This window comes from Haliotis rubra, unplaced genomic scaffold, assembly GCF_003918875.1.
Source record: "Haliotis rubra isolate DU_JTF1 unplaced genomic scaffold, ASM391887v1 Scf1384, whole genome shotgun sequence".
NCBI lineage: Eukaryota > Metazoa > Mollusca > Gastropoda > Lepetellida > Haliotidae > Haliotis > Haliotis rubra.
Genome location: NW_025765319.1, coordinates 77,754 through 97,515, shown reverse-complemented (window position 1 = coordinate 97,515; position 19,762 = coordinate 77,754). Strand labels below are relative to the sequence as shown.

The following is a 19,762-nucleotide window of genomic DNA, read 5'->3' as shown; positions in this document are numbered from 1 at the left end:
CCCAATCTCCCAGAAAATTGCATTGAAGAATGTGATGGACGTCATTGTTGATGAAGATATTAATTACAGATGGTTTTAAATTATGTTGGTATTTTTGTTAAAATTAAGACTTAAGACTGAGTTAGTATTTGAACTAAAAAATATATTTGGTTATCTTGATGGCAAACTATTAAATGTTTAAATAAAAATAAGCTATTTACTTATTGCATAGTCTCTGTTAAAAACATAGTTGCCTTTGCATTGGCTGAGATATTTAGTTGAATATGAATTCCAAAACATACACACTCCAGTTGCCAATGACAAAGGCCTATTGTCTGTCCTACTACAGCCGGTGCGGTAACCTAATTCTTAAAGCGTCCGCTCATCACACCGAAGACCCGGGTTCGATTCCCCACATGGGTACAATGTGTGAAGCCCATTTCTGGTGTCCCCAGCCGTGATATTGCTGGAATATTTGCTAAAAGAGACGTTAAACCATACTCGCTCACTCTGTAACTATGTTCTAATAGTACATTTTCGGATGCGCATTCAGGCATTGTTATTGCTCACAAAATGTTTTATTTGACATCTTGTCTTGAAGTATTAAATTTGTTTTGCAAACACTGACTTTTGACTAAAGTAAAGACACCAGGTTTTCATATGTCAAATTAAACATGTTTGTCTCAACTATGGAAATATATATGAAGTGCCTGAGAGATTTGGGTCAATTTTATACCTGTATGGTTTGAACATGTATTTGTATTCTCACGTGAAGAATGACATTTTTTCATAGTGTGTGTGTATATATACATATATAAAGAAATATGATGAGAATACCGTCATAACATGCAGGCTACAATATATATATATTTATATATCAGAAAGTGATGAGAATACTGATGTCAACAGTACATATAAGAAGAAGTTTCCTGAAATAATCCCACTGAGTGAACATCTAGATCTTCTCCAACATGTTAAATTTACAATATTTCCTTTTATCTTCAGGAGAAGTGATTTTACAAGAACACTTTCAAGACAAGTTCAAACCAATAGTTAAACCATTGTTCCAGTGATTGTTGTCCCTATATATGGAGTTTAGTATACATATATTGCTGGCATCTTTTTCTGTAATTCAGTGGTTTCTAGGAGTCTCCTTATTCCAGTGATTGTTGTGATGATGGAGTAGTTTGCTTTGTTGCCGGGACACATCTTGGTCTGAATGGTCGTAACATTCATAGTTTTTGTCATTAGGGACCGATCATAATTTATGGCTAGTGGTGATTTTCATGGAGAAGCAATTACAATGTGAATGACCCCCCCTAAAATTTATGTACAAAGTAAGTGACCCCGCCCTGTATGTCATGTACAAAATCAATTACCCCCCCCTCCCATAATATATAAGCATAATTTATTTAATCACCATCACCTACCACCCCCTAGCCATAAATTATGAACGGTCCCTTAGTCCGACTTTACACAAACATATCAGCCTCTATTTGTATTAACTCATCAGTACAGGTAATCACATTAAGGATCCCTGAAACACCAATACCAAGAATACACCTGGTTGTTATCAACCAAGTGTCACATATTCATAAGGAGTCATCTTTCATTTTGAATTTATGTGCTGGTAGTGGGGAGTTGTCAAGGGAGACAACTGTAGCCAAATTTTCTTTGGAGATTCCAATAGAGCCAGTTAGAATTCTGTGAGTGAGTGAGTTTAGTTTTATGCCGCTTGTAGCAATATTCTAGAAACATCACGGCGGGGACACCAGAAATGGGCTTCACACATTGTACACATGTGGGGAATCGAACCCGGATCTTCGGCATGACGAAAGCGAACTTCAACCACTAGGCTACCCCACCGCCCCTTAGAATTCTGTCCATTTAAGTATTTGAATAAAGGAATTAGAAGATATTACTATCACTAATTTAGTATTTAGTAATAGCTAGCCTATGTTGAAAGTAGATTTGGGTTTATTTTCCTCAATTTGATGACTTCGGTAATAAACAGAATATCATATTCATGCCCATATCATACTATGTTTAAGACACTTGTGCCTAAATATCGGTATATCACTCGCTCTTGCTGGGGAAATACCAACATTTAGGCACTTATGTCGTAAACATAGTATGACATGGGCACTCATATAATATCCTCTATATGATGCAAGTTACAAGTAATGAAATGCCATCTGTGAGTTGACTCCACCCGCTGCTACACTAACTAGCGTACAAGTAATGAAATGTCATCTGTGAGTTGACTCCACCCTCTGCTACACTAACTAGGTAACACAAAGTAAGAATGTCATTTGTGGGATAATCCCACACCTTGCTCCACTGACAAGGTAAGACAAAGTAACAATTTCATCGGTTGCACAACTCCATATACTGACATATTTGCCCAATACAAAGATAAAATACTTCAAGTATAAAATGTTCCGATTTATGACTGATCAATCATTGATCACTCGACCAATGATAAGCTTGAAATGATTTGCAAACAATAACTTGTATCAATTTGCCCAGGAGACAGAAGGAAATCTGTGGCAGTGTCACTCTATCCTAGAATGAATGTATCATTAAACATTGACCAAACTCAATGCAATCATGACAGAGTGTCACTGACGAGATATTTAACGTGTCGCTTTATCGTCAGATGTATTGGGCTGCTGGTGGCAACGTTTAACCCATCATTATCTGTTTTGTCCATTCTGACAAATCAATTGCTGGATGCTGCATAGGTATTTCTTAGAAAAAGATAATAATAATTGTCAGTCATAGCAGCCTATTAACAAGATTGGTTCCTTCTCATCTCGATTCAAGTCCTTTCTTGAGGGTTCATTATAATTTCTCTTTGCTTTGTTTATATGTTTAACTCAGCTGGTATGTTGTTGCCTAGAGACTGTTCTGTTTGTGTGACCTGATACTAGAACTTTCAGTACATCTGGTTCTTAGTCGGTTGTTTTCCCCAGACCTCCAGAGTTTCTTGATTGAAACTATAGAATGGAGCCACAATAAAGGGATATGTTCACAGTCAACAGACTGATGAATAATTAATCAGAATTTCCCAAACCACCCAGATAGATTATTGCTGTATAGTGAGATGGATCGCACTGTGAGCACAATCAACGGACAGGAGAACGATAATATATATTTCACAAATTCATCTCTAAATTGTATTTGCAAAATATTCTAAATGAAAGGGATCTCAGCCACAAATGTCAAAGGAATTACCCCTTGCAGTGGAGGGGCACTTGATCTCTCATATCCATACATTTCCCATTAAGGTTCACCTTGTCCTTTGCAGGCATGGAATAAATACAAATATTGAAACAAACTGTATCAAGATATGAACGTTATATGACAGGGAGTGGAATAAATATTGTGCTGTATATCCTGTTTATATGCAGCTGTCCAATCACTGATGCACATAGAAGCCTTTTATGAACAATGGTTGTTTGCTGGCATGCAGTGTCAGCTATACATGGTATCCCTGAACTTTGACCTCCCTAGTGGTCTAGTGGATAGAGCCTCTGACCACGCAGTACATGAAAATATTGTACAGGATGGTGTTGTTAATGATACCTGACAAAAGTTTTTGTTTGTTTCTCCTAAGTATATAACTAGGATCTAGATTTGATTGAGAAGTATTAGTGAAACACTAAGTGAAAACTATTGATAAAATTTGTGTATACTGTCACAAAGGAGTAGCAGGCAGAGAGCTGATAAGGACTCAGTCTTATCCATTTTTTTTGAGTGAGTGAGTAACTTGGGTTTAATGCTGCTTTGAACAGTATTTCAGATGTATCATGTCAGCTTAAAGTAGTAGTCAAGGTCTCAGATGCAGCATTAGTAGTTATAACTTTGAGACCGACGTAAAAAACAAATACTCGATGATTGTCAGAAATAAAAATGATTACTTTGAGAATATTTTGAGATCAATGGCTGGCAAAAATAAAAAGGAATTCAGAATAAACTGTTCAAATTTTGTCTGATTAAATAAGATTCCAACACCATTTACATTGTTTTATTGAGAAGGTAAAAATATTATTGACAGCTGATTAAAGATCCCCACTGTTGCTGATCCAGGCCACCCACCATTCTCCTCTACTGGAGTCTAATGAATTCGTATTAGCTTATTGAAGTGTGTCGTGCCTGTAGTCATTGTTGGAGATCATGCCCCATATTGCCTTCACATAAATTACCTTTGATTTTCAGTGACCTAGCAGATATTGAGAATCAGATGTCATTGCTTTATTTTCTTCAATTTTCTCTCAAAGGCAGCACTGTGGTATTGGTACTAATTGACCCCCTGAAATCATCCAAATTTGCCACATGTGTATAACCTAAACCCCAAGTCTGTATTTGTGATACCAGACTCCTTGCAGAAATGAGAATGCAAATGTTGAAACAGTGTGTATCAAGATATCAACTTAATGTGGTATAAATATACTGTATACCCTCTGTTTAAATGTTGATAATGGTTATACAAGACACTAAACACATTCTGGTTTTAGTGAGGTAATGATAGATAAATAATAATATATCACAGCAATGGGAATACAACACACTTATCACCCATTTATCTCAGTAAGGTAACATGGCACCACACTTATCAGTGTGCTACTTACCACACAACTTGCATGAACAGCTATTTTCACACCAATTTGTTCTGCTACCCAAGCAATAATATGGCCATGTTACTAACAACAGGGTGCGTGACCTACCAGTTTTAAATGGAAGTTTACGAGAGTCCTTCCAGTGATTCAGACACTATCTGGAAGCTTGCCAATCCAAACAAAGGGTTTTCCTTCTACGTGCAAAGGTATTCGGCTGTGATACGGAACAAACATATAGGTGTCCTCATATGAAATAACAGTATTGTCATATTCTTTGTTGATAAGATTTGTAGGAATAATTACCTCTTCTGAAATTTAGTGTTCATATTTAACTAAAATATGAAAATGGGGAAAAACAGAGGCTTGTTATCATATATATAGGGGTGTGTGGGAGGGGGTACGTGGTTTTCAATATACACAGTAAAATACACATTTGTATGAGAATGTAGAAGGCAGTTATGTTGTCAAATCTCTAAAATATTGGGATGAAAATATTGACAACAAATACAGAATAACTGTGGAAGATCTCAACTCAGAATTACTTTACATGAGGGTATTCCTGGAGAGTGAGTGAGCAAGTTTTAGTTTTACGCCGCTTTTAGCAATATTCCAGTAATATCATGGTGGTGGACACCAGAAATGGGCTTCACACATTGTACCCATGTGGGTAATCTAACCTAGGTCTTTGGTCTGACGAGCAAACACTTTAATCCACTGGGCTACCCAACCGCCCCTATTCCTGGAGAGAACAGATCCCCAGTGTTTGAAATGCCAGGCTGCCATGAGGACTTCAGACGCTGAAGCCCTGACCATACTCTTGAGGGCCCCAATTTCACAAAGCTATCGTAGCAGTACAACCTCCCGTAATGTAACATAGACTTACAACAGTTGTAGCACTACAATAGCTTTGTGAACTGTGAAACAGGGCCCAGGTCCTCATTTATAAAACTGCAGCTCACTGTTACAAGTAAATCAGCAAATCACATGTAAATTTACTGCAGGACATAAGGATCCATACAAATTTGAAATTCTAGGTCTGATATGAGATCCATTTCGAACATGCTCATCAGTAATAATGTTAATGTGGTATGAGCAATTAAAAATGGAAACAGTGTTGTGGCTCTGTGAAGCTGAAGCTGGTTATATGCCGATGAACACTGGTCTTAGTCTTAATTATTTGCAACCAGCATGAAATCACTGGAATATTGATGACTGGCTTGAGACGTAAACAAACACTCAATCACTCACTAACTTTCAAACTCACTTGTATCTGTAATAGCTACCCTTGAGTGAGTGAGCGAGTTTACTTTTACGCTGCTTTTAGCAATATACCAGCAATATCACGACATCAGAAATGGGCTTCACACTTTGTTCCCGTGGGGAATCGAACTCGGGTCTGCGGCATGACGAGCAGACGCTTTTAGCACTAGGCTACCCCACCACCAAGCTACCCTTGAGGACTTTCTACTGTATAGCTTGTTTAGATTCAATATGATTACCAAGTCTTACACCTTAATGACTTTGTGAGAAGGGCTGATCACATGCCTGTCCTGGCAGAAATGTTTTGACGTGGGAAGCTGTAACAGGGCTCCGTTTCACAAAGCGATCGTAGCGCTACGACTGTCATAAGTCTATGTTAGCGTAATTGTATCATGTTTTGATCAAAAGTTATGATCATGAAACATCTCATATATGTTCTCAAAACTGTGTATGACATGAAATTCCTAATACCTTCAAAGTAACCTATACCTGCTTGCACATGCTAATTGGCTTTCATTCAAAACTTTCTCAATGAAATTTGCTGAAATGGTTTTGCAAGTTTGTTCATGACATGAAATCAGTGAGCATTTACAGAGCTCAGTCTCATAAGATATGGCTTTGATCTAGGACATCAAGAAATGAAAATGTTCTGATTTTAATTTCTGATTTTACGTAGTGTCAAAGGAGAGTGGTATTGATGTAAAGTAATATATCTTTGTATAATGCCCCAGATTTCAACTCCACACAAGGACAAAGTAATGAATTAGTGTTGACTAGATTTTCATTCTCAGCTCCCTCAGAATTAGGGGTGACTATTGAGCCGGAAGTAACTATTGCAATAGTTTATTTCTCCTTGAATTGTCCCATTTGAAGTCATTTCCCAAATGAATGTATAGTTTATACGTAATATAAACAAGTTGAAGTAGTTTCAGTCTCTTTTGATAACTTGCAAGAAACTTGAAACCCAGATCAAGTAAACAGTCAAGTTTGTTTAAGAGGTAACAGGAGTGGATAACTCTAAGTCAAGTGAACGAATGTGGTACTTCCTGTATTTGCGCTGCACATTTATCAATGAAAGTCAATTACTAAACAATTGATAGTCACAGATACTTTCGAAGCATCGATAGTTTTTCATTTCTACCATAATAATAATAATAATAATAATAGGCCATTTATATAGCGCCTTTCCACGTCACAGGGATATGCTCAAAGCGCTTCCTGAGCTCAAGTTAAAACTATATACAGCTGGCAGGTACGGATGATTGGATCGGACACTCAGCAATTGCAATCCATTGATAGTTCAATGCATTCTTACAGCCCTACTCAGTGTTATACAACCTAGCTACCTGTGAGGCATTAGAAGTTAAACAGTCACACTACCATCTCATCCTTATGGTACCCATACTGTGAGGACCGCCTCCATGGTGTAGTGGTTAGAGCGTCCGCCCGGAGAGCGGAAGGTCGCGGGTTCGATCCCCGACCGCGTCATACCAAAAGACGTTAAAATATGGTACTTGTTGGTCCCTGCCTGGCGCTCGGCATTTTAATCGGCACAACAAGGACTGGTCGGCTCGGAGTCAGTATAATGTGTCTGAGTGGGGTATCCATGCTTCACTGCAGCATGGTATCTCAGTGGGCTAGCACTATAAAACCAGCTTCAGTCTTGGCTAGTACAAGCAGCCAAGTTAAACAGTCATATGAACGCTAATCTCAAGCACGACGTTAAATCCAATTTCACCTCACCCCATTCTGTGAGGGGCAGTGAGGTAGCCTAATGGTTAATGTGTCTCGTCGCACTGAAGACCTGGGTTCGATACCTCACATGGATATGGTGATGTCCGTCACCATGATATTGCTGGAATATGCTAAAATGGCTTAAGACCCGACTCACTCACTCGCTTAAAGTGATCCGAGGCTTTTTTTTTAAGACAAAGACACTTACCCAATGAGACACCACATATGCTTCAGCAGCACCAGTATGGAACAGTGTCGGAGCCAAAGAAACTCTCAGGAGTCCAGCTTATAAACACACCAGTGCTAGTATTCACTGTCACCAGTATAATGCTAAACTTCACCTAATTTGATTTGTTACTGGTTCACTGTACCAGTAGGCTTCTTATTTAAACTCCAGTCCTACAATCAGGTAAGCATCTTGAGGCAGATAGTCGAAGATAACATCATTTATATTAAGCCTAATGTATTCAGATTGGGCAGACGTGAACCGTGATCATGTGATTAAGTAAATAGGTACATCATTGTAGGCTTCATGTCTGGTAGTAGCAGAAAAGAATTAGAGTGATAAATTGGTTGCCCCTTTGTTGTCTTGATTTGTTATGGAAGAATATTGATTGTTCTGTCTCAGAGGAGTTGCTCATTAATGGAGTAGATAATTAGATGTTATATTTAGCTCATCTGTTCTCTTGATTAGATATTGCCATCAAGAATGGAAGAAACTTTGATGAGAAGATTTAGGCAGTTACAATGGTAGACAAAAAGAATTACGAATTTCAGTATGAACGATTGTACTTTTTGAGCTGTAATTATACAATGAACTTTAAGTGTTATTTAGATTGTGGTATATAGTCCTACAATACTTGGGGTGGTGAGGTAGCCTAGTGGCTAAAGCACAATCACCGTCTTTAAAAAAGCAATATTAAATAAATATAAGGATGAATAAAATATATGAGAGCTTACTTTAATAGGATTTCTATGGCTGAATTTTTCATTGAGACATTTCCTTTGGCTGGCTGTACGGTGAGAGGGTTTTATAATAGATCTATCTGTAAGATAAATGTTAGAGAAAACTGGATATGTTTGCCTCACATCTTTCCCCACTACATGTAACTTGACCAATAATTCATTTTGAAACTGGGGCGGTGGGGTAGCCAAGTGGTTAAAGCGTTCTCTCGAGATGCTGAAGACATGGGTTCAATTCGCTACATGGGTACAATGTGTGAAGCCCATTTCTGGTGTACCCTGCCGTGATATTGCTGGAATATTGCTAGAAGCAACTTAGAACTCACTCACTCACTCACTCATTTTGAAACAAACACAACTAATTCCATCATCAAATGGAAGTCTTTCAGTATTCCATTGAGCCAAATTTTACTTGCTAATTTTGTTATTAACCTATATCCTGAATTAATGATTTAAGGGTTTAATAGAATATCAGTGTTTGCGTTATGATTTTAGCATTTGGTCGTAGTGTTCATGTTCTTTAATGAATGTTCAAAATTAAAGATTTAAAGGTTTGTCAATTCAAGAACTGTAACAGAAAGCCATGCAGGTACTATTAGGATTTACAGATATGGTGCTGGGAGTGTTTACACATTAGAGGAATTAAGACAGAAGTACTGACACTGAAAGCCCTGCCACATAACTAACCTACAGAAAGTTTGTTAATAAGGCAAGCAGAGCTCAGCTATGGGTATCAGCTATTTACAAAATGGTCAAGATTCTGGCCCTTTAAACTTTCCATGATATATTCCCTTGGATGTAGAAATTTAAAAATTATACGTCTTTGAGTGTGAAATAATCATGTTGTTATATTTGTTTATAACTTCTATTGTATATGTACCTGTTTTTACACTGTATGAAGTTCCTTTGTACCAAATACAAAATGGTCAAGATTCTGGCCCTTTAAACTTTCCATGATCTAAATTCAACTTGGATGTAAAAATTTAAAAAGTGACATTGATGATTAAATGTATTGATATGTTTTGTTTGATGAAATAGTGAATTTATCCCAAAAAATAATATTGTTTGTTGCTTGGGTGTTAGAACAAGCTATTTCACTCAAGTGCAATAATACTTTAATATAAGCTCATTAAGAAATTTACCATTTCACAGGATTTCACATTAGAACACTGAAAAGAAACAGCACCGTTTTTAGATTTCAGATTTAGGACATGCTTGTTTGTTTCAACACCAACAGAACTGATTTTTTTTTTATCCCCAGCAGCGCTGTGTTGCGGGGGGTATTAATGGACTCACGTCAACTGCGTCGCGTCGTCCGTCCGTGCGTCCGTCCATGCACATTTGTCTTTTCCTGAGCTGAACTCTAAAACCGTTCAATATTTCTTCACCAAACTTGGCACATACATGGATCTGGTGGTGTACTGATGCCTTTTGGTAGTTTTGGAATTCTGAATAAAATATTTTTGGCGTTTCCATGGCAACAATTTTGACTCAAACTGAAATTAGTGGTAGTACTCTTTTCCGGAGCAGAACTCTAAAACCGTTCAATGTTTCTTCACCAAACTTGGCACATACATAGATCTGGTGGTGTACTGGTGCCTTTTGGTAGTTTTTGAATTCTGAATCAAATATTTTTGGTGTTTCCATGGCAACAAGTTCGACTTTGACTGAAATTGGTGATAGTGCTCCTTTCTGGAGCAGAACTTTCAAAACCTTTCAATACTCTCCTTCCACTTTTCTATATACACACCTAAATATTTGACATAATCATAACTCGTAGACATAATCATGAAGAGTATTTTGCCATTGCGGGGGATAATGATGACTTTGTCTTCTTGTTTATCCTGGGCTGAAGTTTTGAAGAGCTCCCCAAGTCCACATAGTAAAATGCTCTGAAAGCACCTCAGGATTCAAAGAGCGACATCTTGGTAGAAGCTGGCATTGCATAATGGTAGAAGGTGCATAATGCTGGATTGATCTGAATGACATTCCTTGGATAGGATTGATTGACTGCCCTTTCAATTCCGCACAGCGAGCATAAGAAATGTTCTTTCATATTTTCACTGTTGAAATATTCATGGTTAACAAAACACTCCTCTATTTTTTCTTCAAGACAATAAGTGTAACAACCATCTGAATATATAATGTATGTGATCGATTTTAATAGTAAGGAACGACGCAGCCAAGCAAGAACAATTGCTGATTCAAGGGTTGGGTTTTTTTTCAAGAAATGCCAATATCTGAAGTTCCTAGACTAGACTCCTCTGGGGGACATTCATCCCTAGACTAGACTCCTCTGGGGGACATTCATCCCTAGACTAGACTCCTCTGGGGGACATTCATCCCTAGACTAGACTCCTCTGGGGGACATTCATCCCTAGACTAGACTCCTCTGGGGGACATTCATCCCTAGACTAGACTCCTCTGGGGGACATTCATCCCTAGACTAGACTCCTCTGGGGGACATTCATCCCTAGACTAGACTAGACTGGGGGACATTCATCCCTAGACTAGACTCCTCTGGGGGACATTCATCCCTAGACTAGACTCCTCTGGGGGACATTCATCCCTAGACTAGACTCCTCTGGGGGACATTCATCCCTAGACTAGACTAGACTGGGGGACATTCATCCCTAGACTAGACTCCTCTGGGGGACATTCATCCCTAGACTAGACTCCTCTGGGGGACATTCAGACTAGACTCCTCTGGGGGACATTCATCCCTAGACTAGACTCCTCTGGGGGACATTCATCCCTAGACTAGACTCCTCTGGGGGACATTCATCCCTAGACTAGACTCCTGGGGGACATTCATCCCTAGACTAGACTCCTCTGGGGGACATTCATCCCTAGACTAGTCTCCTCTGGGGAACATTCATCCCTAGATCTTTGTAAAGAAATCCCCAATTGAATTAACAATGACTCAGTTCAGGTTATTATACCAAGGACGAAAGCTTATGCTTTGCAAGGTTGATCTGTATTTCACTGACAAAAATATATTAATTGAGCAATTAGAAAACTTCAATATATTGATTAAGAGGCTTTTATCCATATAGAGGATGGAAGTAATGACTTAATGGAAAAGATAAAAGAATAAGATGTTTGATAATGCTTTCTCCATACTTCCTAGACATGTGCACTTAGTATAAAATCTAAATAAGTCCTTTTCTTAGATATAAAGGTTTCAGTGAGGAATCCTTGGGAGTTCTTCATCAAAGGTAGAGAACAACAGTTGCAACTAGAGAAGGTATATCCTGCTATAGTCTGTTTGCAGTGAAAACGTACCGATGAATAACATTTTGAATAAAAAAGTAAATCAGATAAAAGGAAATTAAGATTGCGAATCCTCATAATTTTACCTTGCCAATTGAACATAAAAATCTCAGAATTTTATTCAACTTGGGATGAAAGTTGTTTAACAAACGATCATAGATTCAAATCGCTATTATTGGTTTGTATTACAAGGGGGTACGTGCAGTAGTGGGAACAGTGAAACAAAGGCACATGCGATGCGTGATGAGTGTTAACTTAGACTACCGTAGAAACCAACCCTTCTTGTTCTCGGGGTTTCATTTAATGTGCATACCCCATGTAATACAAACCAATAATAGCAATTTGAAAATTAATTATTAAACCATTAACCCTACCTCTGAACTTAAGCTAATCAGCAATTGAGAATGGCAAGATTGTTGACTTAGTTCAATGATAATTTGTTTCACCCACATCAATCCACTTGAATTTTGTTTGCTGTGTCAAGGTTGGCAGCAATTTATACTGGTAGATTTAGTTTAGTAAACACAGCACACTAGGCATGGAATGTGATTTTGAACACACTAAATTTTGCACTAGGTTGGTTGCATTAGATTACATTATTTGTTGTGGGCTTCATTATGTATATAAATGTCTATTTCAATGTGCAAAGTATCCGGATGAAACTGAGTCACGTTGTTCTTGTTAGCCAGGGACACTTGCATTTTCTTACATTAATTTGATAATTTATGGTAATTAAGAGGCATGTCTAAATCGCAACTTGAAGAAGGGTTGTTTACATTTATATGGCAAAGTCATATTTTGAAGTTTCTAAAATATTCAATATAATGCTTCATTGAGCGTTAGATAATCAGGCCATTATACATGTTTATCACCTCTATTGTATATGTACCTGTTTTTACACTGTATGAAATTACTTTGCACCAAATACACAATCACCCCAGAAGTTTTGAAAACACATTATATCTCATTATTTAAGAAACTCAAAGTATTATTTTGTAAATATTTATCGGTCAACTAATAGAATATATGCAAAAATGTTTGGATTGGTTGCCAAATCAGATGATCAAGGGACCTTTCAACCTGAGAAATGGATGCTGATATGGATGGGATCTATGATAAGACTAGTTGTCAATAATAATTCCAATATCTAAAGCAAGAGGTTTAGGTTTATGTAACTTAAACACAATATTCCCTGAACTTATGATGGGACACCAGTGGATGAGAATTAATATCCATCATGCAGCATATTGATGCATTCCTTAGTTACAGGTTCTGTGTTCCAGCCCCAAGATTCAAAATATATGAAATTGGTTTGTCAAGACAACAACATATTGATTTCACCAAGGTGATAAACATTTAAGACCTGAGTTACTCTGGCTCTTTCCTGAAGATTAAGTTTACACACTTTGATGGATCTAAAATACTGTTCAATGTAGCATGAACCCCCACAGACAAAGTTTTTACCTTCTCTGAGGAGAGCCAGTTCAAGGTTCATATCACACCATGTCGGTGAAGGTGGAACAGCATCGTCCTGTGCTGCTCCGTCCATGCTGGTAGAACTGATGGCAGTCTCTGCTCACCTCCACACAGGAACCAACTGATGCCGATCAGCTCTTACCCTTCACATGCAGCCACAGGACTGGGAATCAATAGCGCTTTTGTCTCCCCCAGTTCCGCTGCAACCACGGGATGTATTGAGCACTTAGCACCCAGCTGACTTGTTGTTTGCCTCCGATCACCTGGATGTTGTCGCTGTTGATACACTAGAGGTTGTCACAGGGAACTTGATAGATGTGGTTTTATTGATGGACTATGACCTTCAAGAAAGTTTTCTCAGAAAACACCCGTCCCAGGAAAAACGGTGATGATGCAATAGTTGAGGAATGTGATTGATTTCTGGCCTGGATATACTTGTGTTATGTTAGGTTTGTAAGTTTATCTTGTCAGACTGTCATCCTAGACGTATTGTGGTGTTTCTTGTTGTGGCAATCATTTGTTGTCATGTTCTTCATCCCCTTCAGCTTCGAGTGTTGATAACCAGATGACCAGACAGTGATGACATGATTTGTCTAGGCATCAGAGTGAAGGGTCTCTCGGTAGTGTCTGTACCTTGAAATCCTCAGCTGTGAATGATCAGACTTTCAGAGCTACAGTGGTTTAGTCTTCAAGGGATCGTGTCCATCGCAAGAGTATTTGCGCTTTTCAACACACATGCCTCCCTTTCTTTGATGAATGTACCCTGACGTGACCCTACATGCCACCAACACACACAGCAGTCTATGTCCAACAATGGAGAGGCTGATTATGACCACTCCACACCTGCATAATTATACCTCATGAAAGCCTTGCCATGCTGTGTCCTCGCGCTGGGGATCACATTAATCTGCCATGGCCTACTTCAAGTATCCTTTTCCAAATTAACTAGCCAGCAGATCTCTTAATGAGGTTATTACAGTGGGTGATCAAACAGCAGTTGTAAGCTTCACATCCTTTCTCATATTACAGCAGATCTTTTATTGAGGTCATTACAATCTGTGATCAAACAGTAGTTGAAGGCCTCAGATCTCCAAAAGCTTCAGGACACACCTGTTGTAGTACTGTGAGCTAGTACTGGCTCAGTCAAAGCAACTTGCACTGGTTACAGCAATACATTTTTACACTAAGTCATGGCATTGGCCACAGCGAAACCTTCTTGCACTTGGTTCAGGCCAAAAACAACTTGCACTAGTTATGGCCCAAAGCAACTTGCACTGGTTACAGCAAAAACTTCTTGCACAAGGTTCAGGCCCAAATCAACTTGCACTGCGAAAACTTCTTGAACTATCTTTTCTGTGGTTACAGCTGAAACCCTTTGCACTGATAACAGCCAAATCTTGCAGAGAAAGCATCCACAAACAACAGAATGTGACTACTATACTTTTCCTAAATTAGTCAATAGCACCATATAAGTCTGTCTGTCTTGATTGATGCTTTGGCTCCAACCTACCTTAATTGCGAGGTGTTGTTTTCAAAGCTGTTCATCCTAAAACCAACCAAGTTTGTAATGGCTTAAAAGCTTGACACATCATACAGACACATTGATCTTTATGTAGACAATGGTATTCAATCCTGTCATTTGATCCGACTCTGTGAGTAGTTCAGCCTGAGTGAGACAAGGTGGTTAATCCTTTACAACACTGTCAGTGACGTGCCACAGTGGTTGATGTACACGTCATTCTTTTGCCTAGGCGCATCTGCTGTTTCAGACACTAATTATAGTGTTCCGTATACACAAGTAAATCCAAAGGAGTCCAGTCAATCGATCACGATAAGAAATACTGGATTATTTGCGACAGCCGAAAAATTAATCCTTACACGACTGTGTTATAAAAGAGCATCATTTAACTAATATGTTCCATGAAGAAACATAGCCTGCACAGCTCATGATACACACTGATGATCCTGCACACAAACCCTGGATTTATTTACACAACGGCTAACATGACATTTCTCTCAGTCATGGCTGGCTGAAGCTGTGCTCGCTGATCAATTCACATTTATACCGCTGTAGATTATCAGTCCCTGATTTTCTACCAAGTTTACCAAGCCCTTGTCTACCTACATGGCCTTTTGATACGGCTTTGTATACACCAACCAGGCTACTATGCTGATCAATATGGGATTGCTTGGCATTGTCACTTTACCTGCACTCATATTGACTGGGGAAGAGTCTGGCCAGTGGAGTCAGTGATTGTGTTAATAATTCAGGGCTATCTCTTCTTGATGAGATGAGATGTTCATGGCAGTCTCATGGCAGTCATCAGCTGAATTAATCTCAACATTCCCCTTGTTAATATTCAGGTCCACTGAATTGAAAGTTTAGATTTGTTTCAACGATCTACCTATGTTATTATTTTGATGGTTTAAAAAGGTATAGCACATAAGTATCACATGTTCTAACTGGAATTTTTAGTACTTTCTTCTACTTTAATAATCACTTTGACTTAACATGAGTAATAAAGAAATATTTTTTCCCTCAGTATCATTAGTTTTGAAAAGTAATCAATTTATTGAAAGTAGAATGAGCATTGAGTTGGTCATTGGTTATTAGGTACTTAATAATTAATTTATTATTATATTAGAACTTGTGTCTATGTAATAATTCAATTGTTATGAGATTATAGGTGTCTCGATATATATGAGGCCAGTTGACATGCATGGGAATAAATGATGCATTGACATCAATAACAATGGCTTATAAAATAACCGATTGATTAGACAGGACAAGGCTTCTACAGATTAATGTTAAAGTGTGTGTCATGGTTTGTGCACATAGTGGAGGTCCTTGAATGTCAGGGGAAACAGCCGAGAGAGGATTATGTGTTGTTATTTGCTGATAATTAATGAGAAGCTACTGGTACGGTGGTGACTAAACCTGGATACTGCATCAGGCTTGTATTCCCTGAACGATCTGGTAATACATCAATCATATTTAAATCATGAAAAATATATCTATCACTGGATGCTTTATGATGACAATTTAATCTCAGATCGCAATTCTCACAAGAGGAATGGTATATGATTTCTGAATTCCTAGAAGACACCAATCAATGATTTGCATCAATTGTTTATTCACTATTGATTGTTGTGATCTTGAGTTATTTGTAGTTATCACTCAGTGCTTGCAGGTTGTAACAATTTGTATCCAACAGGGTTCAAAAATACCATCGCCCGATGCCCGGGACAAGTCAGTTTTCATTTCGGGCAATCAGATAATGGTATCTTACTTGTCCGTGGGCTACTAGGTAATCTCTGCTTACAGTTTCAAACTGCAATTAAACTTGGATTTCATTTCATATCTTCTCAAAATGTAGCTATTACATTTTGCAATGATAATTAAGTAGAGTTCAAAATCCTTCTTTGATATTTATGACTTCTTGAAAAATAGTCCAGTGAACATTAACATCAAATACCATGTTGATTTATTCTTTCATAATTACATCATCATTATTAATATGTCATAAAAATCAGGGCAAGTGGAAAATTAGCTAGGACAAGTTTCTTTCTTAAAGTCAATTGCCCTGTGGAAAGTGGCTTTTAAAAAAAGATTTTGAACCCCTGTCCTAACATTTGACCAAGTATGAGGATAAACTATGACGATGACAGGGTATGGCTTCCAATACTGGGGTTTGAATGCAGGATGAGAGATGGGAATCTAACCCAAATTTCTTTTCATTCATAACGATTTAGGAGCCAGTCATTATTATACCTTGAGGGGGGGGCTGGGAATTTTGAGTAAAATACATATCATGTCTAAACTAAATGCTTCAAAAGTATATCTATGCTTTGGACTTTTGGAAGAAAAAGATATTGTCTGTCTCTAAAAATACAAGGTTGGAAGATGTTTTCGTAAAACAAAACATTTAGACTGTTAGTTTTTTTAGAAAATTCCTTTTGTGCAAATTAAACCAAAATATCTTGTCTATGTACAAAATCCCCATCCTGCCCCCAGAATATCAAATGTTCGGTACCTAAAATCAGCAAGGCTTGTCCAGGAATTTTATTTTTCTAAAAACAAGTGTGGATATATACTCAGCAGCAAAAAAACGCCAGTACGAATTCAAAATCATTACAGAAATGGACAAAATAAGCGGATCAAAACAATTTTTTGTGTACAATATCTTGACACATCAATGAATAGCTCAATACAAATTCAAGACATTATGTGAACGTTTGCAGTCCATTCAGACTCTTGACTTCAGTATCTAGTGTGACCAGCACGAGCGGCAATAACTGCAGCACAGCGTCTATGCATGGAGTGCACCAATCGATTGATGAAAGCAATTGGCACCTGGAACCACACTCTGAGAAAGGCCTGGCGCAATAAATCAGCTGTGTTCGGCCTTGGTATGACATTATTCAGTCTCCTCTGAATTTCATCCTAAAGATGTTCAATTGGGGTTCAGTCAGACTAAGGCCTGGCCACTGCATAATATTGACACCGTTTTGCTGCAGGAAGTCCCGTGTAGCTCTGACAGTATGGGCACAGGCATTATCATGCTGGAAAATGTTGTTCCGGTGACGTGCGAAATGTGGTATGACTGGGGGTCTGAGAGCTTGGTCGATGTAGCGCACCGCTGTGATGCCGCCTCCTCTCCCTGGACCAAGGTTCTGGAACACCACAGGACCCACTCTCTGGTTCAGGCCTATTCCACCCCATACCATGATGCTTGCACCTCCCCATGAGTCCTTTCCATAACACATTGGTCTGAGTAACGCTGGCCACGTCGTCGCCATATTCTTGTTCTGCCATCTGCAGATGATACGCAGTACTAACTCTCATCTGTGAACAGAACAGTTCACCATTGCCTGTATCACCAGTTTTGGTGTTTTAGGACAAACTGTAGACGTTCATGCCGATGACGAGGGGTGAGGATTGGTCCACGGTAAGGTCTACGGCAATGGAGGTTCCCGCTGTCAAGACGTCGGCGTACTGTATCAGTACTGATTGGTCTTCCGTGTGTTCCCAGTGTCTGGCATGCTGTTTCGGATGCCTGCATGAAGGAATTCTGTACATGCTGTCGCACAACATGGCGGTCTTGTCGTCTTGTGGTGACCTTTGGTCAGCCAGTATGGGGGCGATCATTTGTGGTGTTGGTGGCCCGGAAACGTTGCTGCAGCCTGTAGATGGTCCGAACGTTGACCTGGAAGTGATTGGCAACGGCTTGTGCAGTATCCAGCTTCAAGTCTTCCTAGCGCCTGGTTCCTCTGAGCTGTCGTGAGTCGCGGCATCCTGCTGACGTTGTAATATGAATGTTTCAACCAGGTTTGTGGGTGCATTTTATACGGCTGGTCCTTGTGAACAGCACGTGCAGAATAAGTTGCAAAAAAAACATGGAGAACACCGTACCATCTCCGAGATCAGGTTTCGTTTTTGAGACCATTTCCTGGGTTCAATTCTGAGTTTGGGAAGGAATGTTTTTGCTCAGGTACAGTTGGAGATGTTGTCAAAAATATACAATCAAAACATTAAATGAGTTTACAGTTATCCGTTTCTGTGAAGGAAAATTCCAAACTGACGTTTCTTTTGCTGCTTAGTATAGTAGATGTCGAAAGAGAGCCATAGCTTCAGTTTTCAACCATAAAACTATTTCAGGATTTTCTGAGATGGAAACTCAATCTATAAAGGACGATCAGGTTATATTTCAGAGAAGCTGATCTTGGTTAAGAGTATTTTTTATAACAGCTGAGGTTGAAAACCCACTTCGCAATAAAATCTATCACAAATCTCTAATATGCAAACTCACCATAATAGAATGTTTCAGGGTCTAGACCATCATGACTTTTAAATTTTTTTATGTTTCTAATACGTACTGACCACATGTTTACAAAGACTAAATAAAAAGGAAAGCTCTTGTGAAAGTGTAAACCTGCTTATGAAACAAGAGGCCCTGGTTATTCAAAGTACAATCAAGGTTACTGTAGACTAATTCCCCTTGAGCTGCTGATGACTAAAGATGGCCGATTACTGGTTAGAGGAGTTGTCCTACATCAGAGTAACTAGGGCAGTGGGGCTCACGTTGTCTTAACCAGAGTTCATGTCACAATTAACTCATGATTGTATTTTAACTCTTGATTCGTTTTACAAATCCTTATCCTCTGCAACTTGGTAATGTTGTTTCAGGTTTGTATTTACCCATTGTCAAACACCGGAAAGAAGCAAATCTGTGTATTTGGGTATTTTTATGTGTATTTTGCCCCAGAATATCCACTCATTGGTCTATGACATGTCATGATTATGTTGTCCTTGAATAATTGAGCAGCGTGTTGTGGAAATCTCAACTTAATTAATCTTATCTGATCAGTTAAAGAATCATGAAGAAACATCTAAATCATGCCCTTCAATTAATCAAATGTTTGTTTTTATCTTACTTGAAGACATGTTGTATTGG

At 38.6% G+C, this 19,762-nt stretch overlaps 2 protein-coding genes across 4 annotated transcripts in view; one reads left to right on the top strand and one right to left on the bottom strand.

Moving 5' to 3' along the window:
- Positions 1–19,762, top strand: part of LOC124268486 (tudor domain-containing protein 5-like) — a 63,755-nt gene that overhangs the window by 28,101 nt on the left and 15,892 nt on the right. The window lies entirely within an intron of this gene.
- The window catches only part of LOC124268485 (E3 ubiquitin-protein ligase TRIM56-like), a 32,009-nt gene that overhangs the window by 5,382 nt on the left and 6,865 nt on the right, over positions 1–19,762 (bottom strand). For 2 of the 3 annotated variants that reach the window (XR_006896287.1, XM_046703464.1), the window contains exon 1: positions 13,296–15,448. The exons of the other annotated variant lie outside the window; for it this stretch is intronic. Coding sequence is in view for 1 of the 2 variants with exons in the window: in XM_046703464.1 (XP_046559420.1) it covers positions 13,296–13,380 (85 nt within the window). In the remaining variant the exon portion in view is untranslated. Of the gene's footprint in view, positions 1–13,295; positions 15,449–19,762 lie in introns of those variants that run through there. 3 annotated transcript variants of the gene reach the window in all.